This window comes from Caretta caretta, chromosome 9 (genome assembly GCF_965140235.1).
Source record: "Caretta caretta isolate rCarCar2 chromosome 9, rCarCar1.hap1, whole genome shotgun sequence".
NCBI classification, from domain to species: Eukaryota; Metazoa; Chordata; order Testudines; family Cheloniidae; genus Caretta; species Caretta caretta.
In genome coordinates this window covers 67,259,481-67,280,231 of record NC_134214.1, presented here as the reverse complement: position 1 = coordinate 67,280,231, position 20,751 = coordinate 67,259,481, and the positions used below count along the sequence as shown (strand labels likewise).

The following is a 20,751-nucleotide window of genomic DNA, read 5'->3' as shown; positions in this document are numbered from 1 at the left end:
TCGTGGAAGGTGGCCTTCCTGGTTGCTATCACGTAGGCCAGGCGGGTCTCGGAGCTCAGGGCCCTGACCTCCGAACCCCTGTACACGTTTTTTCATAAGGATAAGGTTCAGCTCTGCCCACACCCTGCTTTCCTCCCTAAGCTTGTCTCCGCCTACCCACACCCCGCGTTCCTCCCTAAGCTTGTCTCCGCCTATCACTCGGGCCAGGACATTTTCCTGCCTGTCCTCTGCCCCAAGCTGCACGCGTCCAGTGAGGAACACCACCTCCACAAGCTCAGCGTGCTTAGGGCGCTAGCCTTCTGTCTGGAATGGACTAACCCATTCAGGAAGTCCTCTCAACTGTTTGTTGCCTCAGCTGAACTCATGCGGGGTCAGTCGATTTTCACCCAGCGCCTCTCCCACTAGATCACCTCGTGCATTCCCACCTGTTATTATCTGGCCGGTGTTCCCCTGCCACCAATTGTAAAAGCACACTTGACTCAGGTCCAGACCTTGTCGGCTGCCTTTGTGGCCCACGTCCCTATCCAGGATATTTGTAGGGCCGCCACTTGGTGTTTGGTTCACACGTTTACCTCGCACTATGCGATTGTCCCCCAAACCAGGGATGACACCGGGTTTGGCAGAGCCGTACTCCATCCTGGGGATCTGTGAACTCCTCCCACCTCCAACAGATATAGCTTGGAATTACCTATTGTGGAATACACGTGAACAATCACTCGAAGAAGAAAAGACAGTTATCTTTTCCGTAACTGGTGTTCTTTGAGATGTGTTGCTCATGTCTATTCCACATCCCGCCCTCCTTCTCCTCTCTTGGAGTTGTCTGGCAAGAAGGAACTGAGGGTGGGGGACCACGCAGCTTTCCTTATACCGCGCCATGGAGGCACCACTCCAAGGGTTGCTGGGGTGCTACCCCTACATGTAATGCTAGATAACCAAAATATTTTCCCCAGTGCAGTATTTGGAATGTAACTTTTCCGTAATGTCCACTTTCCATTTTAATGTTGGTGAATCACATCAAGAATCAAAAATCCTATGTACAACATTGATGGACTTTCATCATGATGACATCAGTGATAATTTTTCTTTGGGTATAGATTTTTATATATACACGAACATATGTAAAATAAATGGCTGCCTGTGTGTTAATTGCAACAATTTCCACTTTAAAATGCATACCATGAAGCAGCATATGTCAAAAATTTGCATATGTATTTCAAGGTTTAACTTTCTTTTCTTGTGGACTTGCAACCAAAATAGATGTCTTGATTTGTACAGGCAAAATACATTTGTTATCTTATATCTAATGTTGTTTAAGATGTTTATGACATTTGTAAAGCACTCATCACCATAATATTTAGGCAGCTACCAAACTTGTCCAGTTTCCACCAACTGTCTCCCACTTAGGGCTGCCAATTTTGGTTGGATATATTCCTGGAGATTTCATCACACGGCATAATCTTTAATTGAAGATCAATCTTTAATTCCTGGAGACTCCAGGCCAATCCTGGAGGGTTGGCAACCCTACTCCAACTGCAGATTGAATAGTAATGTTAGAGGGCAGCTCACAATTGGAACTTCCATGTTAAGTGTCCCAAAAGTTGAAGCTAAGGCAGGTTGGGCAGGGGGAGAGGAGAGCATGGGGGAAGATAGGCAGAAAGTGTGAGACTTGTTCCCCTACTTCAGTATGTGGAGAAGAATAGTAAGGAGAAAGGAAGGGAGAAATAGGTGACAAATTTACTTTGTTCCAGTCCCTTATGTGACATTTCACAAAGCAGCTATTCTTGTCTGTGAGGACGCTGTTCATAAAAGGGATACAGTCAATTGAAGCATTTGTCTGAATTTTTTTTGCTCACTAGTTTTAGTGATTTTACATATTGCTCTAAAGGTCAACAGGAAATATTTGGGTTTCCTTTCCCCTCAGCATTGTACTTTGTGTATTTCCAAGTAATTTCTGTTTAGACTGTTTTACTATAATCAGCATCCACTGCTATTTTGATCCTTTACACAACAACATGAACAAAAGTAAAACAAAGCAGAAACTTAAAAAGGGATTTTGTTTCTGTAAAACCACTAAAAAATGGCTGGATGAATTGAGGAGCAAATTTAGTATTGAAAACTATATGAGCTAGCACTTTTGCGCGCGCCCTCAAAAAAACAAAACAAAACAAAAACAAAAACCCCAACCCCCCCCAACACCTCACAACAAGAATAATAATAATAAAAAAGCCCAAACCCCCCTCCCCCCCAAAAATAAAGAACCCAAAACATTATGTTTCAGGTTGGAACTGTTAAGTTAAGCAGGAAATAAACTCTGATATGGAGCAGTTAATGAAACGTGTTTAATGATTGACAACAATTATTTGAAGACCACAATGTGCCATGATGTTCCATACTTCTACTGTGAGTCCCACAATTGATGTTGACTGGATTAAGTAACATTAGTATTTTTTCTTAATGACCTGCCTCCCCCCCCCCCCCCAAAAAAAAAAAAATAATGAATGGTGCAAAAGGCTTTTGGTCTGTTCTTTGAGTGTTATGGTAAATTAGAACACTACCTGCGGACCCTAGAACCTGCATGGTTTTTTTTAGTTGTTACCATTACTTGTTGCATTTTACTTTTTTCGCCCCTTCTCTTTATTCTGAGATAGCTCACTGATCCTTCTTTCTATATTTATAAAACATTTATAAATTAATGTAATTTCCTTCAACACGATGACATTGGTTAAGCAAAATCAGGTGGCACTGCACATTTGTTTTTTGTTTCGTTATTGTGTGAACAGACTTTAAACTTAAAACAAAATGCACCTTCAGATCAATTATTCTTTTTATTTTTAATGGGATTTTTGTTTTCTGCAAGCTTTGATATAGTAACTTTTGATTTTAGTGATATCAAAGACTGATAACACATCTGTGATCAACATAGTGTCTTTGTTGATTTCTGTTCTTTCCTTTACTTTTATAACACCTTGTCAAGGTTGTTAGCTTTTATGAATACCGGGAGGATAGAAATGTAGCAGAGGCACTTTATTTATTTTCATACCAAGAGTGGATAGCTGTACAATTTGCATTTCTACCAGGTGGCATTGGGAGTATGTGGTTAGATCACACAGCTGCTGAATTAATTGGCAAGTGGGTGTGGCTAGCAGATGGTTGGCATATCTGGATTTAAAAGATTTTCAGGTCCACCTCTAGATGGATGGATAAATAGTTTATATTCTCAATCCTGAGACTAGAAAACCAGGACTTTAGATTCTTTTGTACTTTTGTTTGTTTCCTGGTGCTGAGCCGTACTGAATTGTATATAGGTTTGGTAAAATTCAGATTTTTATAAATTTGATGGATGTGTTAATTTTAAGCATTTTTTTTAAATTAGGCTCGTTGCAAATGGACTAGCGAATGAATAGTAAAAACAGATCTGATTTGTTGAGTTAAGAATATTTACTTATTATATTTTTATGTGATGTTGACAAGTGGTTTTAACCGTTCACAAAGCCTTACTTTTTGATTCTCAAAGTCTACTATAAAATAATTGTCTGATTGTGCTTCTTAATTTTCTACAACCATGAACATTTAAATTAGTAAAAATAGGAAAAAATGCTGAAACTCATGATTTTTCTATCACTGAAAATTTGAATCTATAAAAAAAAATTAAGTCTAAATCACTGGATTTTAAATTCTCAAGTTCTCAAGCAGTATTTTTCTGACTTTGCCTATGCGTGCACTTTGATTTTTATATATGAAATACTTTTTCTTCTGTTTGTGTGTACTGTGAAATCGACGTTGAACAACTTTTACTTAAAAGAATCAATCTTTCTAAGCCTAATTTTGTGTGTGTCTGTGTGTGTGTGTTCATATATAGTGCACTACAGGGGCTGTAGTCTTCCTCTCTCTCACTTACATTCTTTTTCCTTGACATGCAATTTAATTCTTCTGTGTTTATAGGAAAGTTTTATGTATTATGCTTATTTATGAAGTGCTGCTGCAATACAAGTCTACTGCAAGTGATCCAGAATCTTCCAGTTAGCACGTTAGTAGGTAAATGTGATGATATAGAATATAAAACTGAACTACAACACTGGAAGACAGGTTGGAATAACTTCCTTGCTTCTGATGAGGTTGCGCCGTTTACATGTCAGAGCCGAGAGAATTCTCTGTCTCTCATAAAATACCTCTGAAGAGCAAATATTTAGATAGCCATTTGAAACAATCTAATCTATTCTGTTACCCCCAAAAATACATGATGGGAGATGAGACCTAAGGGGAGAGAGAGAGATATTTCTTTTCAAACTGTAGGAGAAACAACGAGGAGTCCTTGTGGCACCTTAGAGACAAACAAATGTATTTGGCATAAGCTTTCGTGGGCTATAATCCACTTCATCAGATGCATCGGACTCATCATTATTTTTGTGATACAGACTAACACGGCTTCCCCTCTGAAACCTGTAGGATAAATGTTATTTAAGGCAGAATGTCATGATCTGAATTAGAATATGGCCAGGAACCTGGATCTATTGCCTTTATGACTACCATATAGGTCTTTAAGGACAGATAGGATATAATTTCAGTGCCAAGTGAAAAATGCCAAATAGCTAATACCACTTCCTTGGAGGTTCAGAACTGACTAGGTTATGGGAGGGTCTTTGCTCTTCAGTTTATTACACACCAATGCTGAATGTAACACTGGGGAATTCTTCTGAGAGACCGTCTGCTGGTAGCTTTCCGAAAAAAGAGACTCTGATGCCAAGTTGCTTAAATTCCTTATTTAAAAAGAGGATGGGGGGGGGGGTAGGGAGAGAGAAGAGATTTAATAAGGAACTAGTCTTACAATTTTCATGCCACTTGTGAATTATAGTGGAAGGTAACTTATTGAAGTGCTAGGTTTTAGACTGATATTTCTCTACTGCTGGAATGGAAAGGATTTATATGGCTTGATGGTTTTAGACAGTATTTTAACTTTAAGTAGAATAATTCTTTCAAACTTGTAATGCACATAATACTGAAATTAACAAGGTTTTGAGAGAAAATGAATGACTTGGTATTCTAGTAACCTGATGCAGAAGTGTTTCAACAAAGTTGTACATGTTTGCTTTAAAATGCAAAGGGCATAATAACTTTTATCCAAGCCTGCATTTAACTGCTTCTCTTTATTACCAAGGTGGATTGTAAAAATGAATAGCAATCTATTTCCTATTCATATTTTTCTTTATAATGTGGATACCTTTGAATACATTATTTGTTTGTCTGATTTTTAGTTAAATTGCTTTTTATGGACATTTAACATTTAAAATAATATTGCTAATAAGTTCTGATTCTGGCCAGTTTTTCATTGTTAAATCCTTTGTTTAATAACTGTGGAACATCAGTGACTTTTATATTGTTACATTTTCATACTTTGTCTCTTTGTATGCTTTATTTTACCAAGTTCAGTCTCATTCAGAAGGATTATTATGAAAATTAGTTTTCATTTTTAAAGCTATACTGTGTTGCTCTCTGTGCATGACATATAGTATGTTATATATAACATTCAGTAGAGAAAGAGAAATTGTGAATTCTTTCCCTCAGTCACACTAGAATTCTTTGTTAATCATGAAGGTAAAATGATGCACAATATTTCAGTTTTAGAAGTTGTACTTTCCGTATCCTTGGAAGGGCTTTTTGGAGATTTTTCAACCACAATTCAATAATTACACATACACCTGGGAAATAGTTGCTGAATTACATCATACATTATCTGTAAGGTCCAATGTCTCAATTGATATCCACACTGATTCATCCACTTTCTGTGTAACCAAAAGCTTCCCTTTTCTGATCTCTGTTTTCCCAATATGAGTACATATGTAATCTAATATTTTTCTGCTGATTTGTCTGAATTAATGTTGTACTGCAGTCATACCTTGTGAGATTTCAGTATGGTGTAAGTATCATACATTAAGATGGTTTTAGAGTTGGAGACTTTTTACGCAAATCCAAGTGATTAAGAGGTTTAAATTGGTGATCCAGTAGGTGACAATCTTCCCTTACTGTGCTTGCTGTTACAGCCTTTCAGATGACTTGTAAAACAGGTCCTCATCACTTCCGCAAGACAGGATCTTGTTCAAAGCATATCTGAAATATAGGAAATTAAATAGTCATAAACCACACAGTAAGTCTTTTGAAATGTATCATAGAGACTTGTCTCATCAATATTACTTTTCCCAATAGTACTGGTTGACAGATAATCAACAAGAAACTTGGAAACTTTGAGTTCTTTTGGGGCACTTTAGACAATTCAGCTGTCCGAAAATCCAGTTAAGTACCAATACCAACAGCAAATTCTTTTGCATTTTCCACTATTTCCCCCCACGCTGCATCAGATCTTGCTGATTTTTGTTGTTTTTGATTTCCTTTGATCAAGTGTGTAGTACGTAGTAAAACAAGTCCACTTTATTGAAGTTGCTCTGATAATGCATTTGTCACACCAGTTATTCTTTTCAAGATAAGCACATACAATAAGAAAGGTGACTTTATCTTAGCTTGGAATCCAGTTGGCTCGGCTAAAACTTTTGAATGATATGTGCTGACTCAGATACAGTGAGAATGGCTTCATAGTGCAGTTTTATCCAATAAAACCACCTGGTAGCTGTCATTTACTCTAGCTGAATAATTTTCTGCTGGAGCTGTTTCTGAGCTTGAACAAATAACTTGTGTCTGGTATTGCTTTTGACTACAAAGTGACATGACACTTGTACAATGATAAAGAATTCTGTAACTTTGGGCATATCTGAGATAGTGTTGACTAAAGCAAAGTTTTGCTTGTGGGCGTGGCAGTGAATGTACCCACATGGAGAGCCTTCTCTTTTATTCTTGCTTGAACTCCGTTAGTCAACTCATTCATGATGTTTGCACTGTCTTAGCATTGTCCCACACAAAACTTCAAGTGGAGTCTCATACTGCATACTTTGACATAGATAAAGTTTGCTAAGAATCAGTACAAATTTTTCACATCTGATAATTATCAATAGCTCTTTCTTTTACATGAAGGTATTGGATAGTTAGAGTAAGGTGTTCCTTCTTAGAAATGTCTTTAATCTCATCAAGGGAAACAGGAGAAAATAGTCGTTTCTTGATCTTGAATGTCAACTGTTGTTGTTCTCTCTCTTCACCAGAAACACAAATTAGATCATTCTGACATTTGTGAGATAAGTAATGACCATTCCAACATTCCCTTTTTGAACATAGGTTTGTATCTATACACATGTGAAGTCTACACAGAGTTAAATCCTTGCTTACTTGAAACCAGGTTTGGTTTCTGGCCCTCGTGACACAATATTTTACCATTGGTGGAGTTGCTTATAAAATCCTGAAAGTAAGGACATTTAGAGTTAACTCTCACATATATGCCACGGCATACTGTGACAGGGTCGGGCCAGATGGCCACAGGAGAGTGATAGAAGGCAGATTTATTAACCCCAGGTTAAGTAGGTCCCTTTTCCCTGGGTCAGGTAACAGGGAAGGTTCCAGAACAATCAGAAACTTTCTGGAAACAATTAAGGCAGACAGGCTGATTAGAACACCTGCAGCCAATCAAAAAGCTACTGGAATCAATTAAGGCAGGCTAATCAGGGCACCTGGGTTTAAAAAGTAGCTCATTTCAGTTTGTGGTGCGCGTGTGAGGAGCTGGGAGCAAGAGGCATGAGGAGCTGAGAGTAAGAAGGCATACTGCTGGAGAACTGAGGAGTACAAGCATTATCAAACACCAGGAGGAAGGTCCTATGGTGAGGAGAAAGAAGGTGTTGGGAGGAGGCCATGGGGAGGTAGCCCAGGGAGTTGTAGCTGTCGCACAGCTGTTCCAGGAGGCACTCTAGACAGCTGCATTCCACAGGGCCCTGAGCTGGAACCCGGAGTAGAGGGTGGGCCCGGGTTCCCTCCAAACCTCCCAAATCCTGATCAGACACAGGAGGAGTTGACCGGGACTGTGGGTTCATGAAAACGGCCAAACTGAGGGCTGGCCTGAATCTTGGAGGCAAAGAAATCCGCCAGTAAGAGCAAGACCCACCAAGGTAGGGGAGGAACTTTGTCACAACATGTTATGAAATCAAGGCAGTGCAGCTTTAATAGACTGTAGCCTCTAATACACTGGGTATGGTGCTCTTAATAAACAGATATTCCTCAGTCCAGTTAGTGAGTGGAAACCTGTAATCTGAATCTGAACTCATTCTAGTTCTGGACAGCCATTTCATGTTTCAGTATAGGTCTCTTTTTTTTTTTTTTAATTCCTCCGTAAACATAAGATACATCAGCCACATGGTTACTATGCATAATATATCAAGATAATTTTCCTGCATATTATTTAAAGCATAAAAAGTCCAATTGATATCCAGGATAGAAATGTCATTCTTTTCAATAAGGTTTTATAATATAATAGTGTATTTTGGAACTAACGCACTGTAACATTACTGTCAAAACTGCTGATAGAGTGATGCTTTTTAAGTAAGAAAAACAGACATCTGCATTACTCTTCTTACTCAGTATCTCTTTATGTAAAATAGCTGCACATTGTATGTTTGCCACGCAGTGTTCTGTTTAAATTGCACTGTGCAACTCTTCTGTTTTTTTTAATAGATAGTTTTATAACAAAAAGCAGATGACAATACTGGCAAAACTTAACAGTCAAGATGTTCAGCCATCATTTTGCTGTGGCGGGACATGGGGCCAGGGCGTTTTTCAAGTGATTGTCCACATGGATTTCACTCTTGGTGTACATGCATACTGGTGTGCAAGATCTCGTTGTCTGGCTATTTCAAAAGAATGACAGGAGACATTAGATATGGCTCTAATCAGGCCGCAACTTTATTATTAGATGTCTGGGATTAACCTGTAGTGCAGGCGAAAACCCCCACAATTCAGCGGGGGGGGGGGGAGAGTGCTTTTTTCAGCCCACCCCCACCCCACACCTTTCCGTTCATATCCCTCCAGCAGATCCACTGGCAGGAACCTCCAATTCCAGGAGTGCAGGGGGGCTTCCACCCTTTTTCATGCAGGTCTCCCCAGCAATTCCGTTGCCGGGACCTGACCGCGCCCCCCCCCCCACTTGTAGGAGGGGTAAAGGTGGACTATAATGATGGGGGGTTGGCTCCCTGATGTACCAGTCAGAGGAGTCCCCAGCTGCCCTGGCTTGCTCAATTACCAAGCACCTTTGATCAGTTCTTTTCCCAAGCCATTTATCTGTTCTTTTGTGCCTTAATTTATGGAGTACCTGCACTGAACATCCGCTATACACCTAAATAAAGAGTTGCAACATACAGCCTACCACCCATCATGCTATGCATGAACAGAGCCCACCTGAACCTGCTGTGAGGATGGTGAAGAAACCCCCACTGCATCTGGCCAATATGGTGGTAAGCGTATGCCTAAGTTTAATTCAACCAGTTGGTTTATATAAAGTATTACTTCATGTTATGGGCAAGATAGGGTTCTTTGCCTCTGCACATAGAACCACAATTGTCAACGTTATGTCTGCAGGATTTGAGATTGATCAGACCTGAGACATATCAGTGTCTGTAAGCAATAGGCACTTGAGATGTCTTGTATGTCTAGAAGAACATGTTTCTGAGCATTGCTCAGTATGCAAATCTTTTTCAAAGCACACTCTGAAGGCAAGAAACTATTTCACACAACACACAGTCAACCTGTGGAACTCTTTGACAAGGGATGTAAAACTATAACTGGATCAAAAAAAAAAAAAGGAATTAGATAAGTTCAAAGAAAATAGTTCCATCAATGGCTATTAGCCAAGATGATTAGGGATGCAACCCCACGCTCTGGTGTCCTTTGGCGTCTGAATGCCAGGTGCTGGAACTGGATGACAAGAGATGGATCACTTGATGATTGCCTTGTTCTGTTCATTCCCTTTGAAGCATCTGGCATTGTGCACTGTCAGAAGACAGGATACTGGGCTTGATGGACCATTGGTCTGACCCAGTATGGCTATTTTTGTGTTCTGAAAAGGTAGACTGCAGCTGCATCTTCTAGAAACATCAGACATTTTTTGATCCCAATAAGCAGTTGGAGAGATCTCCACCTAGTCAGTCACACTTCTCTCATGTCACCCAGAGCTCATAGCACACTCAGAGGTCCCATTCTTTTGCTTTGGTGTTGACTCAAAAAGTGGCTGTAAAAATCACCACTTCAAGGACCAGGGTAGATACAAATCTCCCTCCCCTGTGAGGAAATAAAAATCCTCCCCCAATGCTCCAACATTCCAAAGTCTCAAGGCAGAGCTACAGAAATTGGCACCGATGATCACTTCACATAGTAAACACTGTGCCACCTTCTTCCCTTCCCCCTCAGTAGCACTCAGTCGGCATAGAATCATAGAATATCAGGGTTGGAAGGGACCCCTGAAGGTCATCTAGTCCAACCCCCTGCTCGAAGCAGGACCAATTCCCAGTTAAATCATCCCAGCCAGGGCTTTGTCAAGCCTGACCTTAAAAACCTCTAAGGAAGGAGATTCTACCACCTCCCTAGGTAACGCATTCCATACCTCTTTTTGGCATTGAGTGTCCTGGTGCCAGATAAGTTTGTACCTGTGGTGACTGCACTGAGAATGCCTACACTGAGCACATCAGTGCCAGCAACTGGACTCATGGGTATGCATGGAAGATAGCACCAAGACTGTTCTCAGCACAGGTTGATTCAGCTAGGGGACTGGTACTGGCATCTTTAGCCTTGGTCAGATGAAGAGAGGAAATAAGTAACTATAGCCCTTAATAGGCAGAGGACACTTGTCCAAATCACTCCTATGAAAGAAGAATTCTCTTCAGCGTCTTCAGAGGAACAGAGCATATCTGCTAGACTCTGACCCATCTTCACCATGGATAACCCTGGAAATGGGTCAGACAATTTAGGCAAGAATCCCTAAGAGGAACTCTCAAGTCTTCTGGGTCTGGCCTCTAGACCAGATGCAAGTTTCGGTACAGTGGTCCATCGGTTGATCTTCACATAGGATTCCTTTTTACTCATCTCGAGGCATTGTATACTGCATGCTAATCAACAAAAGTGGAATCTGTGTATTCAATTGTTCAAAGAAACAACTCTTACTTACCTTACAGAAATTGTTGTTCTTCAAAATGTGTTGTCCAAATGGATCCCACAACCTGCTAATTTTTAATCCTTCCGTAAGGACTTCTTCATTGGTGAAAAAAGTAAGAAGTGGTTGAGACCACTCTGACCCTTATCACCTCAGCTTCATTGGTTGTGAAGGCTCCCAGAGCACACTGAACACTGCTATTCAAAAATCTGATTTTGTGTGCCTGGGGCACAAGCACATCAAGAGTGAAATCTGTGTGGACAGTACACCTCCAAGAACCACAATTACTGTCATGTAAGTAACTGTTATTTCTAAAACACGATCTTCTTTTATATTGGGAGTACAAACACTTATGCATCAATCAATCAAACTGTTATGCTGATGTGGTCTCAACTTTAATGCCATCTTAATGTAGTGTTTGTCTGAGAAGTTGAAGGGATGCTCACTGTGCTGAGTGTTGTTTTAGGCTGCACTCCGAATCCCTTTTATAAACTCTAAAACCAACTAATTTAAAGAAAAAGAGAAAATGTCAACTCAGAGGGTAAAATATAAAATCTTATTTAATGCTGTTAGGGCCGCTAAACATAGTGTAGTGGTAACATTTAATGGTGTTCTGTAATTGAGTGAGTGAACAGGTGTACAAGTATATTAGTTAACATGCAACTGCTAATTTCCAAAAGCCATGTGTGCTTACAGATTTTTGTACCAACTACTAGAGTAACCTCCTTCCCTCCTCTTAATTAGGTCTCTGAACCATTACAACATGTTTGTGTATGTTCCTTGTGATTAGTACCATTAATCTTGTTTTATATATTTTGAACTTCTAGAACATTTTGACTAATGTCATTGTTACGTCTTCATATGCTAAACAGGTGTAAAATGGAAATAGTTCTTTCTGTGGGATATATTAGTTAGTTCACAGATGTAGGTATCACTGAAGACACATGCTTTATGTACGTGCAGTACATAACATAGAAGAACGGAATGGAAAACAATCTCTTACAGCAGGTTGCATCATCTCTTTTTCCTCCAGCTTTGATAAACAAATACATTATTACTCACAAAATAGAACATAACACCAAATGAAAACAAAATCTTGATTGCTTACCAACATGTTTAATTTAGACTCTCTCTTTGTTGTTCTGGAAAGAGTTGTTGCTGGCCTTTCCCAACACCTGAACCTTTTAATTTTCCTTGATTTGAGTCACATTCTTTCTCCCTTTCTGGTTGAGGCAGAGAGTGAAGAGAAGCAAAGAATAAAAAAGTGAAATCACTGTATATGTGTAGACATTATGAGGCACTGATGTGCAGAAGTTAAAAGATACGTTTCTTTTGGTCTTTTAGTGAATAATTAAGTGAATTAATTTAGTGAATTAATTAAGAAAGGTTCCACTCATCCCAATTTAGGGAAATCTATCTTTAAAGCGACTAAACAAAAAAAAAAAGTATTGTTTTCCATTTAAAATTAATCTCATGCTGTCCATTTCATTATGTTTTTTTTTTTTCTTGAGAACCAAGTATTTTGAATAAAGGAGTTTGCCAGTGAAGAATAATTAATGTATAAATCAGCATTCAACCAAGTGAAACAATGAATGCTTGTTTACTGTAACCTGCTTTTGTTTTAATAACACTCAGAATGAGGCTAATTTCTTAATTACCCTGATTTTCAACATATCTATGAATATTTTGTTTTTGTTGAAATATGTTTTCTGAACAAATGCTTCTTCCCCCTTTTTGTTCAGTTTTTGATTAACAGGTTTCAGGTTAAGTAAAAATTATATTCACTTCCTTCAATGCAGTATCCCTTTTGGGAGATATATTTGTAAATTACAAAAACAAGAGTTAGTATAAAATTATAACACAAACACTGTTTCAGAATGAATTTAGGATTCTAAATAACACAAACATTTAATGTACTGGAAACCCTGAGATAAGGGTCTGACACAGAATTTATAAATCACTTCCTCTTTCTCTTTTAACATATTAATCAGTACTCTACATGAGTACGAATAAAAAATCAAAATTTGTATAGCAACCTTTTCTCTGACACAAGAAATCTGATTTCAGACTTTAGTGTTTTGTGTGTGTGTGTGTATAAATATATCTCTGCACTGCAACTCATTGAGTCTAAAGACATCTTCCTTCCTAAGTATTATATTTTAACATTTGTATACACGTTTTATATATATTTCAACTATTGTGTGTATGTGCATACACAAGCACACATGTAAAGATTGCAGTAAAGTAATGGCTGTTGCAGAAAACATTGTCAAAAGATTCACCATGCTCAAAAACTACGGAAATTACAAGATAAAAATAAAATTGCCTTTGTTGAAATGTCTGACCTTGCTCTTGTTTCATGAATTCAGTTTATTTCAGATACATGTTTGTTGACACACATTGCATATGTGGTCCACAACAAGTACTGTATTAAGCTGAAGTCAACAATGCATGTTAGTATAACATCTGACACAGACATTTCTTAATCACAAAGTTAAAAAAAAAAAAAAAGTAATGTATCCGTGATCAAAGTGAAGGTTCCTACATGATTTTATTCATACTTACCATAGTATATGCATGGGATTTCAAGAGCTTGCTTATTATGTGGTCACTCCTTTTTTCCATCAAAAGGAAGCTAGATATACACTACTTCTCTAATATTATCTTCCATTTATGCAAATGCTGTAGTTTCCATGGGGATGTTGTAAGAAGAATGAAAGAGGAAAGTGGTCCACACAACTGAATGGGAGAGATGTCTGAGAAACTGTCTCTATTAGGGCAGAGTCTACACTCTGAAAAAGTTTGATAATCTCAGAATTTTACTGTCATCCATTTGTAGATTTCTTTAATTTTTAAATTAAATGGAGATGTCAAGATGCCATGGTAAAGGGTATTTAATAGGATTTAAAATTAAAATTATGCTTATTTCCTTTGCAGTCCAGCTAGAATAGAGAATCATTTGTTTATATTTTCCCCATTAATTTACATCGTCATTTAAGATCACTGACATAAATCTATCCTATGTATTTTACTGCAGATGCAAATATGGTTATACTACTTAAACTCACTGAGCACGCACCTACTGGTGTATAATTCAACATATATGTTAAGGTTGCCATGGTAACTTGAGCAACACTTAATCAATGTAACTAATAATGAAATATAATTAATTCTCTGAGTGACACATCCTATTAATGCACAATATATTGTCTCAGTGAAGGGAGAGGAGGGGGAGAGAATGCAAAAAGCAATGGCAGCAGAGGACTTAACAATATCCTTATCTCCAGTAGCGCGCGCGTGTGTGTATATACACCCACACACACATTCAAATAAGTGTTTTTTTTTTAAACCTACAGATTTCTTTCAAATATAAGGCATAATGGTATAAATAATAGAGATGAATGGAAATGCTACCGGGTTGCATTCTCTAGGTTTTTGATTAATGTTTAGCTGTTACTGTATTAATCATTCAATGTTACTTTGTTAAACTGCATTTTAATCTTGGTTACATATAGCAGCTAAACAACTTGTCGTGTTGCATGTACCTACTGGGATATAAGTTAATAGGGGAGTGCTGTAACCACAAACATTACAAAAGGACAGTTTTACTAAACTAGACTGGGGAAAGGATCATAACCAAGTTTAGTTTATTTATGCTGATACCCACGCATCAGTGCAAAACTAATGAATTTTTAACACAATATTATATAAAATATTTGACTTGAAAGAAATAAGAAAATGTAGTAGAAATATGTTACTTAGTAGAGTAATTACTGCTACTTACCTGAGTTGTTAGTTTTAATAATTATTGAAAATTTGGAATGACTGCCTTACCACAGTACTTTTACTAGCCACAGATTTATGCTACAATGTGAATGTTAAAATTTTGCATGGATATTAACTATTAAATTACTGTCTGAGGAGTAAATATTTGTCATTACTTTCCCAAGAGAGCTCTCCAAGCATAACCTGTGCATAATGTGCATTACCATATAATAAACAGGAGCAAATGCAGTGGCAGAGTAGACTCTCTGATGACAATTTACAAATATTGATCAAGACATGTAGGTAAATGAACGACAAAATTGATTTAAACTGCCGGCAGTAACTTTCTTAATTTAACAATAGATGAGGGGTGCTTTTATGCTAGCCCCTTCTCTTGCACCATCATTTAATTGGATCTTGTGTGGAGTTACAGGGCTCCAACCATGTAACCAGTGATTCAGAGTAGACTCTTTTCAGCCTATCTCTAGGACTCAGCTCACTTCTGAATACTCTAGCCCTCCATCTGTGAGGGAGGTAGCCAGGGGAGCCTCTGTCTGTGAAATTTTAAGGTTTACCCTTCTTCCTACAGACAAAAGATCTACCAGCCAAATCCCGGGTCTCATTTAACTCTGGGATCTGGCCCTTTTTATTTTCACTGGACATTGGCTGCAAATTATGATGAACAAAACATTTGTACATTATCTCTAAATATTAAAATTCCCGTTCTTTTTCCTTTTAATCTAACTGCTCCACAATGCTGCAAGGAATGCGCGTGCGCACACACGCACACAGCCAAACCTCCACTCCCCCCTACCCCCCCCACCCAAAATATATCAAACGCATCATAACACACCCCACCAGATCTTCACCAATTTGGCCCGACTGGAAAAAAATTCCTTCCTGATCCTGAAAACAAGTAACTATGACGTTTTGGAAATGCAGGTCCATATAACTTCACTACAGGAACGGAAGCAGTGGGAAGTGGGGCAGTTATTGGGACAAGATTGTCCCCCAGACACTGGGGAAGGCTTTCAATTGAATAGAGAGGGAGGTGATAGCCAATAAAAGTCTGTTGGTGACTGATAGTTGTAAAATTTAATCCTGCTTTTGATATCATTATATACTAATTGAATTGTTGATTCTGCAGATATGAACACTTGAGTAACTTTAAGCATGGGAGTAGGCCATTGCTATTGCGCTCAATGGACCTACTCTGTTGTGTAACGTTACTTATGTGTAGAAGTGTTTGCAGGATCAGATCCTAGGTGACAGTTACTCATTCTTGATTTGTATCCTTCAGTTATGTCTCAGAAGGCATTGACGTTCTAATCTCAAATGGACAAATATTTGTATCATAATTTTTAAAGATGACCTAGAAAAGGGTGCAAGCTAGGTTAAATGATTTTTTGCGGTTGTGTCCTGGTTTTCCTGAAAGTGTTTTGTTTTGCTGGGTTTTTTTTGGGTAGAGGGCTCTTGGAAGAAGTGTGGTGTTCACTCCCATGTTACAGTTGAAGGAGGTGAAGTGTTGCATTTTTGATAGAAACCTGCTTTCTTCCAAACATTCATTGGTCACTGGAAATTCAAAAAGTGTAAACAAACAAAGAGCAAGTTGTACACAGAACGACTAAATGTGCCTTCTCTTTTCCATTGCTCAGTTGTCAACCATGTGTGTTTTGTGATAAGATAATTTCATTAGTTTGGCATTCATTATTGTCTTCCAGAATAATAAAATTATGAATTTCCTAAAGTTGAAAAACAAACAACGAACTTTTAGAGACCACCTTTAAGCATCTTAAAAAGCAAATCTACAAACCCTTTTTTTCCTTTTTGTATTACTTCTAAGGACCGTCAGATATAAAGAAAGCCATGTGTGTGCATTTGCTGGATAGAATTTAAGATTAATTTAATTGGTACCTGTGAAATTTGCATGAAAAATATTTGTCCAGTTATGCAAAAAAGTGTTCGTATGTACGTGTTTAAAATTTAAATGTGTGTTAGTATATATCATTTTATAAGTTCCAAATATAAAACTTTCAGTCAGATAAGCAAATGTATTAATCCAAAACCTAGAATATTCATAATAGTTGTGAATTGATTTTATGCATTACAGCAACGGTATTCATAATTTTGATTAAATTATTAAAAATGTAATAGATGCCTACAGTTTTGAGAGTATTGTCATTAGATCTCATAAACAAAACTGGTCTGTGACTGATGGGTTCAGGACGGTACAGGAAATGGCGGTGCTTCAGCAGATAGCTCTCATCTTCTTTGACCTGTATTGAATCACTGGAGAGTTTAATGTTGAATGTGTTGGATTTCAAAAAAAAGAAAAACTGAGAAAACAACCAGTTTCTGTGATTTTTAGTATTTTTGCAAGAGTGGAAGTATACATCCCAGTGTCCTATCAAATTTCAGTTTGTAAATTCTGTATGGCCCTTCTACTGCTTTTTAATTTTGTTTTATTTGCCATTGTGTTTGAGAAGATCTTATTGTGAGCTAACGTGTTTCTTTTCCCTTGAACTGAAGAAAAATTGAGAAGTTATTTTTTCCCCTCTAAGGTAGCATTAGTGTCTTAAATGAAGTTGTATCTGTTAAAAATTTAAAACTATTATTGGTGAATTAGAAATTCATATGTACACATTTATTTTACAGCTAAAAAGGCAGTAGATGATACAGAAGAAAAGAAAGTAGTTCTGCCAAAGAAACGAGTTAAAGAATTAAGAATCTTGGATGGAAAAACAGCACAGAATCTGTGTAAGTAGTATTAAATCATTTATCCGATAAGCAGAAAAATGAGCTTGCAAACGAGCTTTAACTGGTTGTTGTGTTAATTCCCTTTCCCCCTCCTACCTTGTCATTTTCAGTCTACAAGGAAAATAATAAAAGGAAATAAACATTTATTTTCCTCATGATGCTGCAGCTGTTCTGCAGAACCCAGTTCATTATTCATCTGCTTGTTGCTGAACTCTGGACAAATAATGCATTATATTGCGTGAAACGCAGTGTAGCAAAATGGTTTTGACAATTCTCCAGACTCATGCAGTGGGGAAGTAGGAGCACAACTGCATTCTCTCAACAAGCCTGCAGTCACTTCTGTGGGTCGAGGCATAGGCTCTTAGGAGGAAAAAGAGAGTCAAAGAAGTAGCTACTTCAAATGGCTTTCTCTTCAGGTCTAGGCACATTTCCAGTCAAAACTCACTCAAGATTTACTGCTCTTTACAGTTGGTAGACTTTGTTCTTTGAGTAATTGTATTCCACTGAGGGTTATGCATGCACACAATGCACCCTGACCTTTTGAAAGTAATGTTGTTTGGCAGTCCGCATGTGCACCCTGTGCCACCTCATAATTTTGCCCAATGCGATAAAGGTGCGGCAGGCTGCTGGTGTCTCCAGTTCCTTCTCACCGCCACATGGTCTGAGTTGGAGTTTCTACTCCAAAAGTTTACAAAAATATCCAAACTGTTCATAGTTCAGATTTATTGTTTGTTCTGTATTTTTTTGTTTGATTCCACCTTTTTTGTAGCAGATTTAGAAATTGGGGCGCCATTTAAATGGTGTTTTCTGCCAGACTACTCCCTTCCCCTCTTCCCCCTAGTATCTGGGATTGGGTACTGGATTATGCCAGAGTTGCCGGGGTTCAAAACCTGTACTGCCTGCTCCTGCTCATTTTCCATCAGTGATGAGCACCAGCACTTTCTGTACTGCTTGGGGGAAGCCCGTATCATAGCCACGTGCAGTGTCTGCCTCTCCTTTCCTGACCGTACTCAAGAGAACCAGACTCTCTACCTCAGGAGAGACTTTATGGAGGATGCCATGAGACCGGCTTCGGCTCATGGCTAGGGAACCCACTCTGTACATCAGCCTGAACAGGTGAAAATGCTCCCCATACTGCAGAACCCCCATAGTGTTTCGCCAGTACCAATGCTAAGGACTTCACACCGGAGCATAGCCATGAACTAAGGAAGCATGCACATATTAAGCATGACAGTAAGTTTTACTCCAAGTTTGTGAAGGATTTGGCACTGTCCATGAGTTCTGGCCATACTCCATGTCTCACGAGACCGAGAAATGGATGCACTGATTGCTGGATCTGCCGGTATCAATTACAGATCCTGTCACTCCATTTCCTCCAGCTCCACTGGTGTCCCGGGAACTGTGAGTCTCCGGATAGATGCAGTTCCCTCCAGAACGGATACCCCGGGAGATTGGGAAGAGCCCTGAGTGCCCATGAGTTGTTTGCACTTGAGGGACTGCCGTCTCCATGAGCCCCGATCTTACCACCAGTTTGAAGGGACCTTTCGACTGCTATGTCCCTGCTGCCTTCTATTCCAGTAATTCTGACAGTACCACCATTTGGTGAGAATTCTGACTCCTTTGATTCAGACGATATGGATGTCTGACACTGTGTCCATATCTCTCGTTCTGGAAGCATGACTACTGGAATGTTCCAGTGGCACCATGGTAGTTCTCCACCTTACCTTATCCACATAGTTGTTATCTGGCACTGTGGTCCCAGGCTATGCAACAGCAGGTCAACTGGGATGTGGCCCCAATATTCATGCTCTGAAAGATCCCACTAGATTCAGGAGAATTTCTCCACGTTGCCACCACAACCCTTGTCAGGTAGGTGCTCCGACAGTGTTGGTTGACATGCTGGTTAGCCCAACTTCACCGGTATCCCTCATCTTCTCCAGATGCAGCCGCTCCTTCAATCCCCTCCTCTCTGTTGGACAACTATCACCAGTTCCAAGAATTGCTGTGGAGAATAGCCAATGTCCTATAGATCCCCTTAGAGGAGGTACAAGACAGTCAGCACCAGCTGCTTGACATCTTACACAGTTTGATACCAATGAGTGTGGTCCTACCAACCAGTGGTGACATCCTCCAGTTGGCATGCACTGGCATACCCCATCCACACATCCTGAAAGGGGTTGAGAAGTAATACTGTGTCCCTACCAAAGGGTCAATGTTCCTGTTCTCTCATTCTCTACCGAACTCATTGGTCATCCAGGTGACTTCAGAGTATTCCAAGCTACAACACCCCCGCTCCACCCTCGTGACTCTGCAGTCATGGACATCTTTGACTGATGAGGAACTCCAGTGAGGGATCTTCTCGCATTCCACAACAACAACAGATGCACCCAATATTGTTCAAGGAGAGAAATCAGAGCCCAGTCTCTGTGGGATGCCCTAACCATGAATTGGTGGGACTGCACATGCTATGCTTCCCCCCGCGCCCACCTGGCTCCTCCTACCACAAGTAGTCCACAAGGTCAGATGAGAGAAAGCAGCAACTCCTGATCGCCCCCTGCTGGCCTTACCAATTCGGGCTCCCACTTCTCCTCTGAATGTTGAAGCACCTTCCACTCATGCTTTGGCTGTTCCCAGAGCTACTCACCACAACAGCAGACTCAGACACCCCAACTTGCACACCCGTCGATTGATGGCTTGGTTTTTGGATGGCTACGTCCACTAGCTCAGGAGTACTCTCTGCCAGTGCAAGTGTCCTTTGAAGCATCAGGAAAGACTCCACAAGGTGCTCATATTGAGCCAAATGGATGCATTTCACTTCCTGGGCTACACGACAGGGCCTTGTCCCCGAAGCGATGGGCATCCCACTACCCTTGGGGTATTTCCTCTTTCTGAAGGACTCGGGACTAGCACTCAGTTCCATAAAGCTGCCATTAAGCACTCTGAGCCATAAAGCTGGGGGAGTGAAAGAGCTTGAGGCTACCCCACAGGAAGGAATTCCCAAGTGCGCCTTCCTGGGTTCTCAAAAGGGTTTTTTTGTTTGTTTGTTTTTTTGCATTTGGGTGGTGGCAGCATCTACCCATCCAAGGTCAGAGAGAAGCTGTAACCTTGGGAGTTTAATACAAGCCTGGAGTGGCCAGTATTAATTTTTAGAATTCTTGCGG

The 20,751-nt window shown here is 39.4% G+C and overlaps 1 protein-coding gene and 1 long non-coding RNA gene across 6 annotated transcripts in view; one reads left to right on the top strand and one right to left on the bottom strand.

Annotated features, from left to right (window-relative positions):
• Positions 1 to 20,751, top strand: part of DIAPH2 (diaphanous related formin 2) — an 838,844-nt gene that overhangs the window by 290,129 nt on the left and 527,964 nt on the right. For all 5 annotated transcript variants that reach the window (XM_075132420.1, XM_075132419.1, XM_075132418.1 and 2 more), the window contains one exon: positions 17,489 to 17,590. In XM_075132420.1, coding sequence (XP_074988521.1) covers positions 17,489 to 17,590 — 102 coding nt within the window. The remainder of the gene's footprint in view (positions 1 to 17,488; positions 17,591 to 20,751) is intronic.
• On the bottom strand, positions 2,491 to 13,757 carry LOC142073217 (uncharacterized). Its single transcript, XR_012669966.1, has 3 exons — positions 13,634 to 13,757; positions 12,177 to 12,291; positions 2,491 to 6,105 (listed from the first exon to the last, which is right to left on the bottom strand). It is a non-coding gene; the product is annotated as an uncharacterized LOC142073217 (long non-coding RNA).